General features: G+C 45.2%; 1 protein-coding gene across 2 annotated transcripts in view; it reads right to left on the bottom strand.

The window, feature by feature from the left end:
* The window catches only part of LOC129869506 (uncharacterized), a 61403-nt gene that overhangs the window by 11851 nt on the left and 34362 nt on the right, over positions 1-15190 (bottom strand). For both annotated transcript variants that reach the window (XM_055943976.1, XM_055943977.1), the window contains exon 5: positions 7367-7578. In XM_055943976.1, coding sequence (XP_055799951.1) covers positions 7367-7578 — 212 coding nt within the window. The remainder of the gene's footprint in view (positions 1-7366; positions 7579-15190) is intronic.

Raw genomic sequence — 15190 nt, 5'->3', positions numbered from 1 at the left:
GCTTACACATACGGACTAAAACACACGTACTCAACTACATGCTGCTTACACATACAGACTAACACACACGTACTCAACTACATGCTGCTTACACATACGGACTAAAACACACGTACTCAACTACATGCTGCTTACACATACAGACTAACACACACGTACTCAACTACATGCTGTTACACATACAGACTAACACACACGTACTCAACTACATGCTGCTTACACATACGGACTAAAACACACGTACTCAACTACATGCTGCTTACACATACGGACTAAAACACACGTACTCAACTACATGCTGTTACACATACAGACTAACACACACGTACTCAACTACATGCTGTTACACATACGGACTAACACACACGTACTCAACTACATGCTGCTTACACATACAGACTAACACACACGTACTCAACTACATGCTGCTTACACATACGGACTAAAACACACGTACTCAACTACATGCTGCTTACACATACGGACTAAAACACACGTACTCAACTACATGCTGCTTACACATACGGACTAAAACACACGTACTCAACTACATGCTGCTTACACATACAGACTAAAACACACGTACTCAACTACATGCTGTTACACATACGGACTAACACACACGTACTCAACTACATGCTGCTTACACATACAGACTAACACACACGTACTCAACTACATGCTGTTACACATACAGACTAACACACACGTACTCAACTACATGCTGCTTACACATACAGACTAAAACACACGTACTCAACTACATGCTGTTACACATACGGACTAAAACACACGTACTCAACTACATGCTGCTTACACATACGGACTAAAACACACGTACTCAACTACATGCTGCTTACACATACGGACTAAAACACACGTACTCAACTACATGCTGTTACACATACAGACTAACACACACGTACTCAACTACATGCTGCTTACACATACGGACTAACACACACGTACTCAACTACATGCTGTTACACATACGGACTAACACACACGTACTCAACTACATGCTGCTTACACATACAGACTAACACACACACCTGATCTCGCTCTCTTCTCTCTCTCTCCTTCCTCTTCTCTTCTCCCTCTATTGTCGAGAACTGTTCTATAATTTAATGTTTCTTGTTTGTATATCTTTTCTATGTCTTTGTCTACACGTTTATATATGTTTACAACAAGCAAGGGGGAAGATATCAGAATAGGGGCATTGGGGAATAATAACATATTGTACGGAATACATTTGTACTGTAGTGAAGTCGTCTCTAGAGTAATGCAAGGTCTCTTTCATGATCATGTGAAACGCCAATTGGTATGGAAATGCTGGGATGTGATTTTCAATGATGTTAAAGGTAATTATGATGCAACTATGATGGTGATACGATATGGATTACAATTATCATCATGAATATTAAGGCTATACGCACTACATGTTACACACATAGACACTCAACCATGCAAATTGGCAGTTATTATTTATTTGGACATCACACATTATAGTCTTCCTCTTATACAGACATCGTACACACTCTCACTAAATCACTTCCAATATCATACACATCAACCTACTCTATCAACCTACCTACCCAAAGAAGTATTGCAGCTTTAATAACTTTTTAAAATTAATATTGAAGGTTTAAATCAACATCGTCAAGAGCAGCTGCCCAAAAACGCAACACTGAAAAAATCCCTGCAGGCCCTATGTGATCACTATATTATCTATGTTGAGGATGATAAATGAACTGTGTTTATTCAGCAACTGTGTTGGAAATTGGAGGGGGGTTCAGGAATGATTTCCCTGAATCAAAGTTTTGGACAGCTGCAGCCCTGACATTTTCCCAAACATCCATAGCCGAGTAAGGGTTAGGGGCAGGAGTCCTATGACTTCCTGCTGTACTGCTGAGAGGCTCTTCTCCACCACATGTACTGCTGAGAGGCTCTTCTCCACCACATGTACTGCTGAGAGGCTCTTCTCCACCACATGTACTGCTGAGAGGCTCTTCTCCACCACATGTACTGCTGAGAGGCTCTTCTCCACTACATGTACTGCTGAGAGTCTCTTCTCCACCACATGTACTGTTGAGAGGCTCTTCTCCACCACATGTTGTGTTGAGAGGCTCTTCTCCACCACATGTACTGCTGAGAGGCTCTTCTCCACCACATGTACTGCTGAGAGGCTCTTCTCCACCACATGTACTGCTGAGAGGCTCTTCTCCACCACATGTACTGTTGAGAAGCTCTTCTCCACCACATGTACTGCTGAGAGGCTCTTCTCCACCACATGTACTGCTGAGAGACTCTTCTCCACCACATGTACTGCTGAGAGGCTCTTCTCCACCACATGTAGTGCTGAGAGGCTCTTCTCCACTACATGTTGTGTTGAGAGGCTCTTCTCCACTACATGTTGTGTTGAGAGGCTCTTCTCCACCACATGTACTGTTGAGAGGCTCTTCTCCACCACATGTAGTGCTGAGAGGCTCTTCTCCACCACATGTACTGCTGAGAGACTCTTCTCCACCACATGTACTGTTGAGAGGCTCTTTTCTACCACATGTAGTGCTGAGAGGCTCTTCTCCACCACATGTACTGCTGAGAGACTCTTCTCCACCACATGTTGTGTTGAGAGGCTCTTCTCCACTACATGTTGTGTTGAGAGGCTCTTCTCCACCACATGTTGTGTTGAGAGGCTCTTCTCCACTACATGTACTGCTGAGAGGCTCTTCACCACATGTACTGCTGAGAGGCTCTTCTCCACTACATGTACTGCTGAGAGGCTCTTCTCCACCACATGTTGTGTTGAGAGGCTCTTCTCCACTACATGTACTGCTGAGAGGCTCTTCACCACATGTACTGCTGAGAGGCTCTTCTCCACTACATGTACTGCTGAGAGGCTCTTCTCCACCACATGTTGTGTTGAGAGGCTCTTCTCCACCACATGTACTGTTGAGAGGCTCTTCTCCACTACATGTACTGTTGAGAGGCTCTTCTCCACTACATGTACTGTTGAGAGGCTCTTCTCCACCACATGTACTGCTGAGAGGCTCTTCTCCACCACATGTACTGCTGAGAGGCTCTTCTCCACCACATGTACTGTTGAGAGGCTCTTCTCCACCACATGTACTGCTGAGAGGCTCTTCTCCACCACATGTACTGTTGAGAGGCTCTTCTCCACCACATGTAGTGCTGAGAGGCTCTTCTCCACCACATGTAGTGCTGAGAGGCTCTTCTCCACCACATGTACTGCTGAGAGGCTCTTCTCCACCACATGTACTGCTGAGAGGCTCTTCTCCACCACATGTACTGTTGAGAGGCTCTTCTCCACTACATGTACTGCTGAGAGGCTCTTCTCCACTACATGTACTGCTGAGAGGCTCTTCTCCACCACATGTACTGCTGAGAGGCTCTTCTCCACCACATGTACTGCTGAGAGGCTCTTCTCCACCACATGTTGTGCTGAGAGGCTCTTCTTCACCACACATTGTGTTGAGAGGCTCTTCTCCACCACATGTACTGTTGAGAGGCTCTTCTCCACCACATGTTGTGTTGAGAGGCTCTTCTCCACCACATGTACTGCTGAGAGGCTCTTCTCCACCACATGTACTGCTGAGAGGCTCTTCTCCACCACATGTACTGCTGAGAGGCTCTTCTCCACCACATGTACTGCTGAGAGGCTCTTCTCCACCACATGTACTGCTGAGAGGCTCTTCTCCACCACATGTACTGCTGAGAGGCTCTTCTCCACCACATGTACTGCTGAGAGGCTCTTCTCCACCACATGTACTGCTGAGAGGCTCTTCTCCACCACATGTACTGTTGAGAGGCTCTTCTCCACTACATGTTGTGTTGAGAGGCTAAATCTCAACAATCTAGTCATGTTGTCCTTTGAAAGGGAAGTCAGTGACTCTTTGGACTATGATGAAATAATCGCCATCTGTAACATCAAGCCTAGTGCTGTAGAACGTCAAACACAAGAAAAGGTAAGCCTGAATACTGTTTGATGATTTAGCCAAATATTTCATGCCTGCCATGGTTGGCCAGGCCTATGTGTTTGATTCAAAGTGAGATAGGCTACTGTCTTCATACCCACCGTGATATTATGCATGATGTTTCATACCTGCCTATACAGTAGTGTGTGTTAATTCAAAGTGGCTTCAATGAAAACACATGCAGGGCTTTCTGTTTCTATGCAATATACAGTCCAGAGCAGAACCATGGAAACCATGGAGCAGAACCATGGAGCAGAACCGCGGAACAGAACCATGGAACAGAACCGCAGAGCAGAACCATGGAACAGAACCGGAGAGCAGAACCATGGAACAGAACCGCAGAGCAGAACCATGGAAACCATGGAGTAGAACCGCGGAACAGAACCATGGAACAGAACCGCAGAGCAGAACCATGGAACAGAACCGCAGAGCAGAACCATGGAACAGAACCGCAGAGCAGAACCATGGAACAGAACCGCGGAACAGAACCATGGAACAGAACCGCGGAACAGAACCATGGAACAGAACCGCAGAGCAGAACCATGGAACAGAACCGCAGAGCAGAACCATGGAACAGAACCGCGGAGCAGAACCATGGAACAGAACCGCAGAGCAGAACCATGGAACAGAACCGCAGAGCAGAACCATGGAACAGAACCGCAGAGCAGAACAGAACCGCAGAGCAGAACCATGGAACAGAACCCCGGAGCAGAACCATGGAACAGAACCCCGGAGCAGAACCATGGAACAGAACCGCAGAGCAGAACCATGGAACAGAACCCCAGAGCAGAACCATGGAACAGAACCGCAGAGCAGAACCATGGAACAGAACCGCAGAGCAGAACCATGGAACAGAACCGGTCGATGCCTGACCATGGCCCTGAATTCACTCTTCTGCCTGTAGACCTACTGTAGATTGAGTGGGAGTGGTCGTTCTGATCCGATAATATGTTGATTATTTCATGATTGTTTAATTACGGTCATCCATTCTCCATATTTTGTGACTGCATATTTTTATCACTGCACTTCTCTGCTGTAGAATCTCTCTCTGAATATGTAGGTGATAGCCATGTTGTGTATTACATTATGTTTGCTGTAGGACTCGGCATGTGTGCAAAGGGAAATCTGTGGTGTTTCTCGGTCACATTTATCCTGTGTCGTGATAATCACAGGTGTCAAACTCATTCCACGGAGGGCCGAGTGTCTGCGGGTTTTCGCTCCACCCTTGTACTTGATTGATGAATTAACATCACTAATTAGTTAGGAACTCCCCACACCTGGTTGTCTAGGGCTTTATTGAAAGGAAAGACCAAAAACCTGCAGACACAAGGCCCTCCGTGGAATGAGTTTGACACCCCTGTGATAAATGATGCAATGTGAGTGCACAAATGTTCCCTTAAATATGTCAGGGTACTTTTGCCAAACGCCACTAAGGCCTTATTTAACCTGTCTAGGACTAGGGTGCCGCTAGCGGCACACCCCCCCCCACCCCCACTGAAAAGGCAGAGCTGCGAAATTCCAAAAAATTTTTTTTTTTAAATATTTAACTTTCACACATTAAAGTCCAATACAGCTAATGAAAGACACAGATCTTGTGAATCCAGCCAACATGTCCGATTTTTAAAATGTTTTACAGGGAAGACACAATATGTAAAGATGTAAATCTATTACCTAAAAACACATTAGCATAATCCACCATCTTTTATTTGTCCACCAACACCAGTAGCTATCACCAATTCGGCTAAACTAAGATATTTATAGCCCCTAACCAAGAAAAAAACTCATCAGATGACAGTCTGATAACATATTTATGGTATGGGATAGGTTTTGTTAGAAAAATGTGCATATTTCAGGTAGATGGCATAGTTTACAATTGCACCCACCGTCACAAATGGACTAGAATAACTACATAGAGCAACGTGTTTACCTACTTACTAATCATCAAACATTTCGTAAAAATACACAGCATACACTAATCGAAAGACACAGATCCTGTGAATACAGACAATATTTCAGATTTTCTAAGTGTCTTACAGCGAAAACACAATAAATCGTTATATTAGCATAGCACATGTGCAAACATTACCCCAGCATTGATTCTAACCAAAGAGAGCGATAACGTAAACATCGCCAAAATATATTATTTTTTTCACTAACCTTCTCAGAATTCTTCAGATGACACCCCTGTAACATCACATTACAACATGCATATACAGTTTGTTCGAAAATGTGCATATTTAGCCACCAAAAATCATGGTTACACAATGACAAAAGTAGCCCAGCTGGTGAGAAAATGTCCGTGCGCCATATTAGACAGTGATCTACTCGTATACATAAATACTCATAAACGTGACTAAAAAATATAGGGTGGACAGCGATTGATAGACAATTTAATTCTTAATACAATCGCGGAATTACATTTTTTAAATTATCCTTACTTTTCAATACAGTTTGCGCCAAGCGAAGCTACGTCAAAAAACATGGCGTCCTAAGCCACTAACATTTTTCGACAGAAACACAATTTATCATAATAAAAATTTCCTACTTTGAGCTGTTCTTCCATCAGTATCTTGGGCAAAGGATCCTTTCTTGGGTCTAATCGTCTTTTGGTGGAAAGCTGTCCTCTTGCCATGTGGAAATGCTAACTGCGTTCGGGATGAACTGGAAGCGTGCCCAGCGATTCACAGCGTTTCAGAAATAAATGTCCCAAAATTGCACTAAACGGATATAAATCGCTATAAAACGCTTTAAATTAACTACCTTATGATGTTTTTAACTCCTATAACGAGTAAAAACATGACCAGAGAAATATAACAGGCTAAACTAACGCTTGGAAAAATAGCAGGTCGATGTCCTCCACGCGCATGACGCAGCTGGAAAGGAGCTACTACCTACAGGGTTTTTTTATTTATAGGGCCTGTGATTGCGCAATCGACCCCATTCAAATCGTCATCACGTAAAGGCATCCAGGGGAAGACGTAAGCAGTGTCCGTATACTCATAGGAATAACATTGGCCTTAAAACTGACTCCAGAACAGTGGCCAAAATTTCTGAAAAATCTGACTCCATGTCAGGGAAATTGCTGTAGAATGGGTTCTGTTCCACTTAGAGACAAAATTTCAACTCCTATAGAAACTATAGACTGTTTTCTATCCAATAATAATAATAATATGCATATTGTACGATCAAGAATTTTGTAGGAAGCCGTTTCAAAAATTACACGATTACCATAAATAGTGACAACAGCGCCCCCAGCCTTAACAGGATAACTGGTAACCATAAGGGCTTTTGAGGAACAGAATGTAAAATAGTAAAACAGAGTGAAAGATAGTTTCCTCTGAGGGTTGGGGGTCAGAGGTTAGGGAACTTACCGGCAGAGGGAGGCAAACTGAAGGGGGTCGAGGGGTCAGGACTCTCACATTCTTTCTCTTCAGCTCCTCTGATAGGCTGAGAGGAACACAGTCTGCTGTGACATCATCACTTACAAGAGACACTTCCTCTCTCTGGCTGTCACTCACTGGAGAATGCCGCTGCCCGTCCCTCACACTCTTCCTTTTCAACCTTCCTCCTCCTCTGCTTTCTCCTGGGCAGAAACACAGACACAGCACTATTTTGTATTTTATTTTACCTTTATTTAACTAAGGAAGTCAGTTAAAAATTCTTATTTACAATGACGGCCTACCAAAAGGCCTCCTGCGAGAACAGGGGGCTGGAATTAAAAATAGAAATATAGGACAAAACACACATCACGACAAGAGTCACCACAACACAACATAAAGAGAGACCTAAGACGACAACATAGCAAGGCAGCAACACATGACAACATAGCAAGGCAGCAACACATGACAACAACATGGTAGCAACACATGACAACACAGCATGGTAGCAACACAAAACATGGTACAAACATTATTGGGCACAGACAACAGCACAAAGGGCAAGAAGGTAGAGACAACAATACATCACGCGAAGCAGCTCCATGATTGAGATACTTCTAACCCCAACCAAAGCCGACCTCTAAACCCCAACCAAAGCTGACCTCTAAACCCCAAACCAAAGCCGACCTCTAAACCCCAAACCAAAGCTGACCTCTAAACCCCAACCAAAGCTGACCTCTAAACCCCAACCAAAGCTGACCTCTAACCCCAACCAAAGCCGACCTCTAACCCCAACCAAAGCCGACCTCTAACCCCAACCAAAGCCGACCTCTAACCCCAACCAAAGCCGACCTCTAAACCCCAAACCAAAGCCGACCTCTAAACCCAAACCAAAGCCGACCTCTAACTTCAAACCAAAGCCGACCTCTAACCCCAAACCAAAGCCGACCTCTAACTTCAAACCAAAGCCGACCTCTAACCCCAAACCAAAGCCGACCTCTAACCCCAACCAAAGCTGACCTCTAAACCCCAACCAAAGCCGACCTCTAAACTCCCAACCAAAGCCGACCTCTAAACCCCAAACCAAAGCCGACCTCTAAACCCCAAACCAAAGCCGACCTCTAAACCCCAACCAAAGCCGACCTCTAAACCCCAACCAAAGCCGACCTCTAAACCCCAACCAAAGCCGACCTCTAACCCCAAACCAAAGCCGACCTCTAACTTCAAACCAAAGCCGACCTCTAACCCCAAACCAAAGCCGACCTCTAACCCCAACCAAAGCTGACCTCTAAACCCCAACCAAAGCCGACCTCTAAACTCCCAACCAAAGCCGACCTCTAAACCCCAAACCAAAGCCGACCTCTAAACCCCAAACCAAAGCCGACCTCTAAACCCCAAACCAAAGCCGACCTCTAAACCCCAACCAAAGCCGACCTCTAAACCCCAACCAAAGCCGACCTCTAAACCCCAACCAAAGCCGACCTCTAAACCCCAACCAAAGCCGACCTCTAAACCCCAACCAAAGCCGACCTCTAAACCCCAACCAAAGCCGACCTCTAAATCCCAAACCAAAGCTGTCTTCTAACCCCAACCAAAGCCGACCTCTAAACCCCAACCAAAGCCGACCTCTAAACCCCAAACCAAAGCCGACCTCTAAATCCCAAACCAAAGCTGTCTTCTAACCCCAACCAAAGCCGACCTCTAAACCCCAACCAAAGCTGACTTCTAACCCCAACCAAAGCCGACCTCTAAACCCCCAACCAAAGCTGACTTCTAACCCCAACCAAAGCCGACCTCTAAACCCCAACCAAAGCCGACCTCTAAACCCCAAACCAAAGCCGACCTCTAAACCCCAACCAAAGCCGACCTCTAAACCCCAACCAAAGCCGACCTCTAAACCCCAACCAAAGCCGACCTCTAAACCCCAACCTAAATTAAGTATTACAAATGTTACCTGTGAAAGTGCTAAGGGCTGGGTGTCTGCCAGAGGGGGAGGGGTAGAAGGGTTGCTGCACCAATGAGAAGTGTCAGTGTAGCCCAGAGCACACACACACACACACAGTTACTGTAGTAGAGGGGTAGATAGATGTTGGCCTTGGGGCAGTTACTGTAGTAGAGGGGTAGATTGATACTATAGATTAGAGGTCGACCGATTATGATTTTTTAACGCCAAAACCGATACCGATTATTGGAGGACAAAAAAAGCCGGTACCGATTAGTCGGCCGATTTATTTAAAAAATGTTTAAAAATATATATATATATATATATCATACACACACACACATTTTTGTAATAATCTCAATTGCAATAATACTGAATGAACAATGAACACTTTATTTTAACTTAATATAATACATAAATACACACACAGCTCTGAAGTGACAATGATACTGAAGAGTCTGCTTAGGAGACAAATACTCTCAACTGTTTGAATAAAAATAGAGTTTAAGTTACCTGGAATGAATGTTGAAAACAAAAACTTTAATTTCTATATGCAGGAAATCCTATTTTAATAATGGGCATGGTAAGAATTGACGACCAAAGTGCGAGTCATAATTCCCATGACAGCTTCTAGCAAAATCTGAAAAGCTGTTCCTTCATTTATTCCATAGGATATGTTTTAGATTCACTTAAAATAAGGTCTGTGTTTCGTGTAGGCTTACATCACCGTGCCAATTTTATAACTGTGTAGATATCCATAGGACAAGGTAACTCTGATCAATATTGGCTAAATATAAGCGAAGATTTTAAAAAATTTGAGTGGATTTATGAAAATATGTTGACAAACGTTACCTTAACCTAGTGAGATTTACACGGGTATCAAAACGTCGAGGCGGTTTAAGCCTGCACGAAACACAGACCTTATTTGAAGTAGATCAAGACATTCTCTATGGAAGACATGAACGGTAAAATAACGAAGGAACCCCTTTCAAATTCAGCCGCAAGTTATTACAGGAATTATAACGCGTTGACTATTTCTCTCTAAAACCATATACCTTTGACTAATCCGGAAACTATCACCTCGAAAACAAAACGTTTATTCCGTTCCGTATTTTATCTAACGGGTGGCATCCATGAGTCTAAATATACCTGTTACATTGCACAACCTTCAATGTTATGTCATAATTGCATAAAATTCTGGCAAATTAGTTTGCAAAGAGCCCAAACTGTTGCATATACCCTGACTCTGCGTGCAATGAACGCAAGAGAAATGACACAATTTCACCTGGTTAATATTGCCTGCTAACCTGGATTTCTTTTAGCTAAATATGCAGGTTTAAAAATATATACTTGTGTATTGATTTTAAGAAAGGCATTGATGTTTATGGTTAAGTACACATTGGAGCAATGACAGTCATTGATTGATTGTTTTTTATAAGATAAGTTTAATGCTAGCTAGCAACTTACCTTTGCTTACTGCATTCACCCGAGGCAGAACGTACTTAGGCCATCATTGAAAATAAGAATGTGTTCTTAATTAACTGACTTTCCAAGTTAAATAAAGATTAAATAAAGGTGTAAAAATAAAAATAAAATAAATGGTTGTTTTTTTTTTAAATCGGTAAATCGGCGCACAAAAATAATCGGCCATCCGATTAATCGGTCGACCTCTACTATAGATGTTGTTTGCCCTGGGGCAGTTACTGTAGTAGAGGGGTAGATGTTGGCCTTGGGGCAGTTACTGTAGTAGAGTGGTAGATGTGGGCCTTGGGGCAGTTACTGTAGTAGAGGGGTAGATGCTGGCCCTGGGGCAGTTACTGTAGTAGAGGGGTAGATGTGGGCCCTGGGGCAGTTACTGTAGTAGAGGGGTAGATGTGGGCCTTGGGGCAGTTACTGTAGTAGAGGGGTAGATGTTGGCCTTGGGGCAGTTACTGTAGTAGAGGGGTAGATGTGGGCCTTGGGGCAGTTACTGTAGTAGAGGGGTAGATGTGGGCCTTGGGGCAGTTACTGTAGTAGAGGGGTAGATAGATGTTTGCCTTGGGGCAGTTACTGTAGTAGAGGGGTAGATGTGGGCCTTGGGGCAGTTACTGTAGTAGAGGGGTAGATAGATGTTGGCCTTGGGGCAGTTACTGTAGTAGAGGGGTAGATGTTGGCCTTGGGGTAGTTACTGTAGTAGAGGGGTAGATGTTGGCCTTGGGGCAGTTACTGTAGTAGAGGGGTAGATGTGGGCCTTGGGGCAGTTACTGTAGTAGAGGGGTAGATGTGGGCCTTGGGGCAGTTACTGTAGTAGAGGGGTAGATGTGGGCCTTGGGGCAGTTACTGTAGTAGAGGGGTAGATGTGGGCCTTGGGGCAGTTACTGTAGTAGAGGGGTAGATAGATGTTGGCCTTGGGGCAGTTACTGTAGTAGAGGGGTAGATGTTGGCCTTGGGGCAGTTACTGTAGTAGAGGGGTAGATGTGGGCCTTGGGGCAGTTACTGTAGTAGAGGGGTAGATGTGGGCCTTGGGGCAGTTACTGTAGTAGAGGGGTAGATGTGGGCCTTGGGGCAGTTACTGTAGTAGAGGGGTAGATGTTGGCCTTGGGGCAGTTACTGTAGTAGAGGGGTAGATGTTGGCCTTGGGGCAGTTACTGTAGTAGAGTGGTAGATGTTGGCCTTGGGGCAGTTACTGTAGTAGAGGGGTAGATGTTGGCCTTAGGGCAGTTACTGTAGTAGAGGGGTAGATGTGGGCCTTGGGGCAGTTACTGTAGTAGAGGGGTAGATGTGGGCCTTGGGGCAGTTACTGTAGTAGAGGGGTAGATGTTGGCCTTGGGGCAGTTACTGTAGTAGAGGGGTAGATGTTGGCCCTGGGGCAGTTACTGTAGTAGAGGGGTAGATGTGGGCCTTGGGGCAGTTACTGTAGTAGAGGGGTAGATGTTGGCCCTGGGGCAGTTACTGTAGTAGAGGGGTAGATGTTGGCCCTGGGGCAGTTACTGTAGTAGAGGGGTAGATGTGGGCCTTGGGGCAGTTACTGTAGTAGAGGGGTAGATGTTGGCCTTGGGGCAGTTACTGTAGTAGAGGGGTAGATGTGGGCCTTGGGGCAGTTACTGTAGTAGAGGGGTAGATGTGGGCCTTGGGGCAGTTACTGTAGTAGAGGGGTAGATGTGGGCCTTGGGGCAGTTACTGTAGTAGAGGGGTAGATGTTGGCCTTGGGGCAGTTACTGTAGTAGAGGGGTAGATGTTGGCCTTGGGGCAGTTACTGTAGTAGAGGGGTAGATGTGGGCCTTGGGGCAGTTACTGTAGTAGAGGGGTAGATGTGGGCCTTGGGGCAGTTACTGTAGTAGAGGGGTAGATGTGGGCCTTGGGGCAGTTACTGTAGTAGAGGGGTAGATGTGGGCCTTGGGGCAGTTACTGTAGTAGAGGGGTAGATGTTGGCCTTGGGGCAGTTACTGAAGTAGAGGGGTAGATGTTGGCCTTGGGGCAGTTACTGTAGTAGAGGGGTAGATGTGGGCCTTGGGTTAGAGGAGGACAGTATTACATGGTGAGGATGAGTAGGGTTAGAGGTAGAGGAGGACAGTATTACATGGTGAGGATGAGTAGGGTTAGAGGTAGAGGAGGACAGTATTACATGGTGAGGATGAGTAGGGTTAGAGGTAGAGGACAGTATTACATGGTGAGGATGAGTAGGGTTAGAGGTAGAGGAGGACAGTATTACATGGTGAGGATGAGTAGGGTAAGAGGAGGACAGTATTACATGGTGAGGATGAGTAGGGTTAGAGGTAGAGGAGGACAGTATTACATGGTGAGGATGAGTAGGGTTAGAGGTAGAGGAGGACAGTATTACATGGTGAGAATGAGTAGGGTTAGAGGTAGAGGAGGACAGTATTACATGGTGAGGATGAGTAGGGTTAGAGGTAGAGGACAGTATTACATGGTGAGGATGAGTAGGGTTAGAGGTAGAGGAGGACAGTATTACATGGTGAGGATGAGTAGGGTTAGAGGTAGAGGACAGTATTACATGGTGAGGATGAGTAGGGTTAGAGGTAGAGGACAGTATTACATGGTGAGGATGAGTAGGGTTAGAGGTAGAGGAGGACAGTATTACATGGTGAGGATGAGTAGGGTTAGAGGTAGAGGAGGACAGTATTACATGGTGAGGATGAGTAGGGTTAGAGGTAGAGGAGGACAGTATTACATGGTGAGGATGAGTAGGGTTAGAGGTAGAGGAGGACAGTATTACATGGTGAGGATGAGTAGGGTTAGAGGTAGAGGAGGACAGTATTACATGGTGAGGATGAGTAGGGTTAGAGGTAGAGGAGGACAGTATTACATGGTGAGGATGAGTAGGGTTAGAGGTAGAGGAGGACAGTATTACATGGTGAGGATGAGTAGGGTTAGAGGTAGAGGAGGACAGTATTACATGGTGAGGATGAGTAGGGTTAGAGGTAGAGGAGGACAGTATTACATGGTGAGGATGAGTAGGGTTAGAGGTAGAGGACAGTATTACATGGTGAGGATGAGTAGGGTTAGAGGTAGAGGAGGACAGTATTACATGGTGAGGATGAGTAGGGTTAGAGGTAGAGGAGGACAGTATTACATGGTGAGGATGAGTAGGGTTAGAGGTAGAGGACAGTATTACATGGTGAGGATGAGTAGGGTTAGAGGAGGACAGTATTACATGGTGAGGATGAGTAGGGTTAGAGGAGGACAGTATTACATGGTGAGGATGAGTAGGGTTAGAGGTAGAGGACAGTATTACATGGTGAGGATGAGTAGGGTTAGAGGTAGAGGACAGTATTACATGGTGAGGATGAGTAGGGTTAGAGGTAGAGGAGGACAGTATTACATGGTGAGGATGAGTAGGGTTAGAGGTAGAGGACAGTATTACATGGTGAGGATGAGTAGGGTTAGAGGTAGAGGACAGTATTACATGGTGAGGATGAGTAGGGTTAGAGGTAGAGGACAGTATTACATGGTGAGGATGAGTAGGGTTAGAGGTAGAGGACAGTATTACATGGTGAGGATGAGTAGGGTTAGAGGTAGAGGAGGACAGTATTACATGGTGAGGATGAGTAGGGTTAGAGGTAGAGGACAGTATTACATGGTGAGGATGAGTAGGGTTAGAGGTAGAGGACAGTATTACATGGTGAGGATGAGTAGGGTTAGAGGTAGAGGAGGACAGTATTACATGGTGAGGATGAGTAGGGTTAGAGGTAGAGGACAGTATTACATGGTGAGGATGAGTAGGGTTAGAGGTAGAGGAGGACAGTATTACATGGTGAGGATGAGTAGGGTTAGAGGTAGAGGAGGACAGTATTACATGGTGAGGATGAGTAGGGTTAGAGGTAGAGGAGGACAGTATTACATGGTGAGGATGAGTAGGGTTAGAGGTAGAGGAGGACAGTATTACATGGTGAGGATGAGTAGGGTTAGAGGTAGAGGAGGACAGTATTACATGGTGAGGATGAGTAGGGTTAGAGGTAGAGGAGGACAGTATTACATGGTGAGGATGAGTAGGGTTAGAGGTAGAGGAGGACAGTATTACATGGTGAGGATGAGTAGGGTTAGAGGTAGAGGAGGACAGTATTACATGGTGAGGATGAGTAGGGTTAGAGGTAGAGGAGGACAGTATTACATGGTGAGGATGAGTAGGGTTAGAGGTAGAGGAGGACAGTATTACATGGTGAGGATGAGTAGGGTTAGAGGTAGAGGAGGACAGTATTACATGGTGAGGATGAGTAGGGTTAGAGGTAGGAGGACAGTATTACATGGTGAGGATGAGTAGGGTTAGAGGTAGAGGAGGACAGTATTACATGGTGAGGATGAGTAGGGTTAGAGGTAGAGGAGGACAGTATTACATGGTGAGGATGAGTAGGGTTAGAGGTAGAGGACAGTATTAC

The sequence above is a fragment of the Salvelinus fontinalis genome, chromosome 14, assembly GCF_029448725.1.
Source record: "Salvelinus fontinalis isolate EN_2023a chromosome 14, ASM2944872v1, whole genome shotgun sequence".
NCBI classification, from domain to species: Eukaryota; Metazoa; Chordata; class Actinopteri; order Salmoniformes; family Salmonidae; genus Salvelinus; species Salvelinus fontinalis.
Note: the sequence above shows the minus strand (reverse complement) of the source record. Positions and strands in the feature narration are given on the sequence as shown.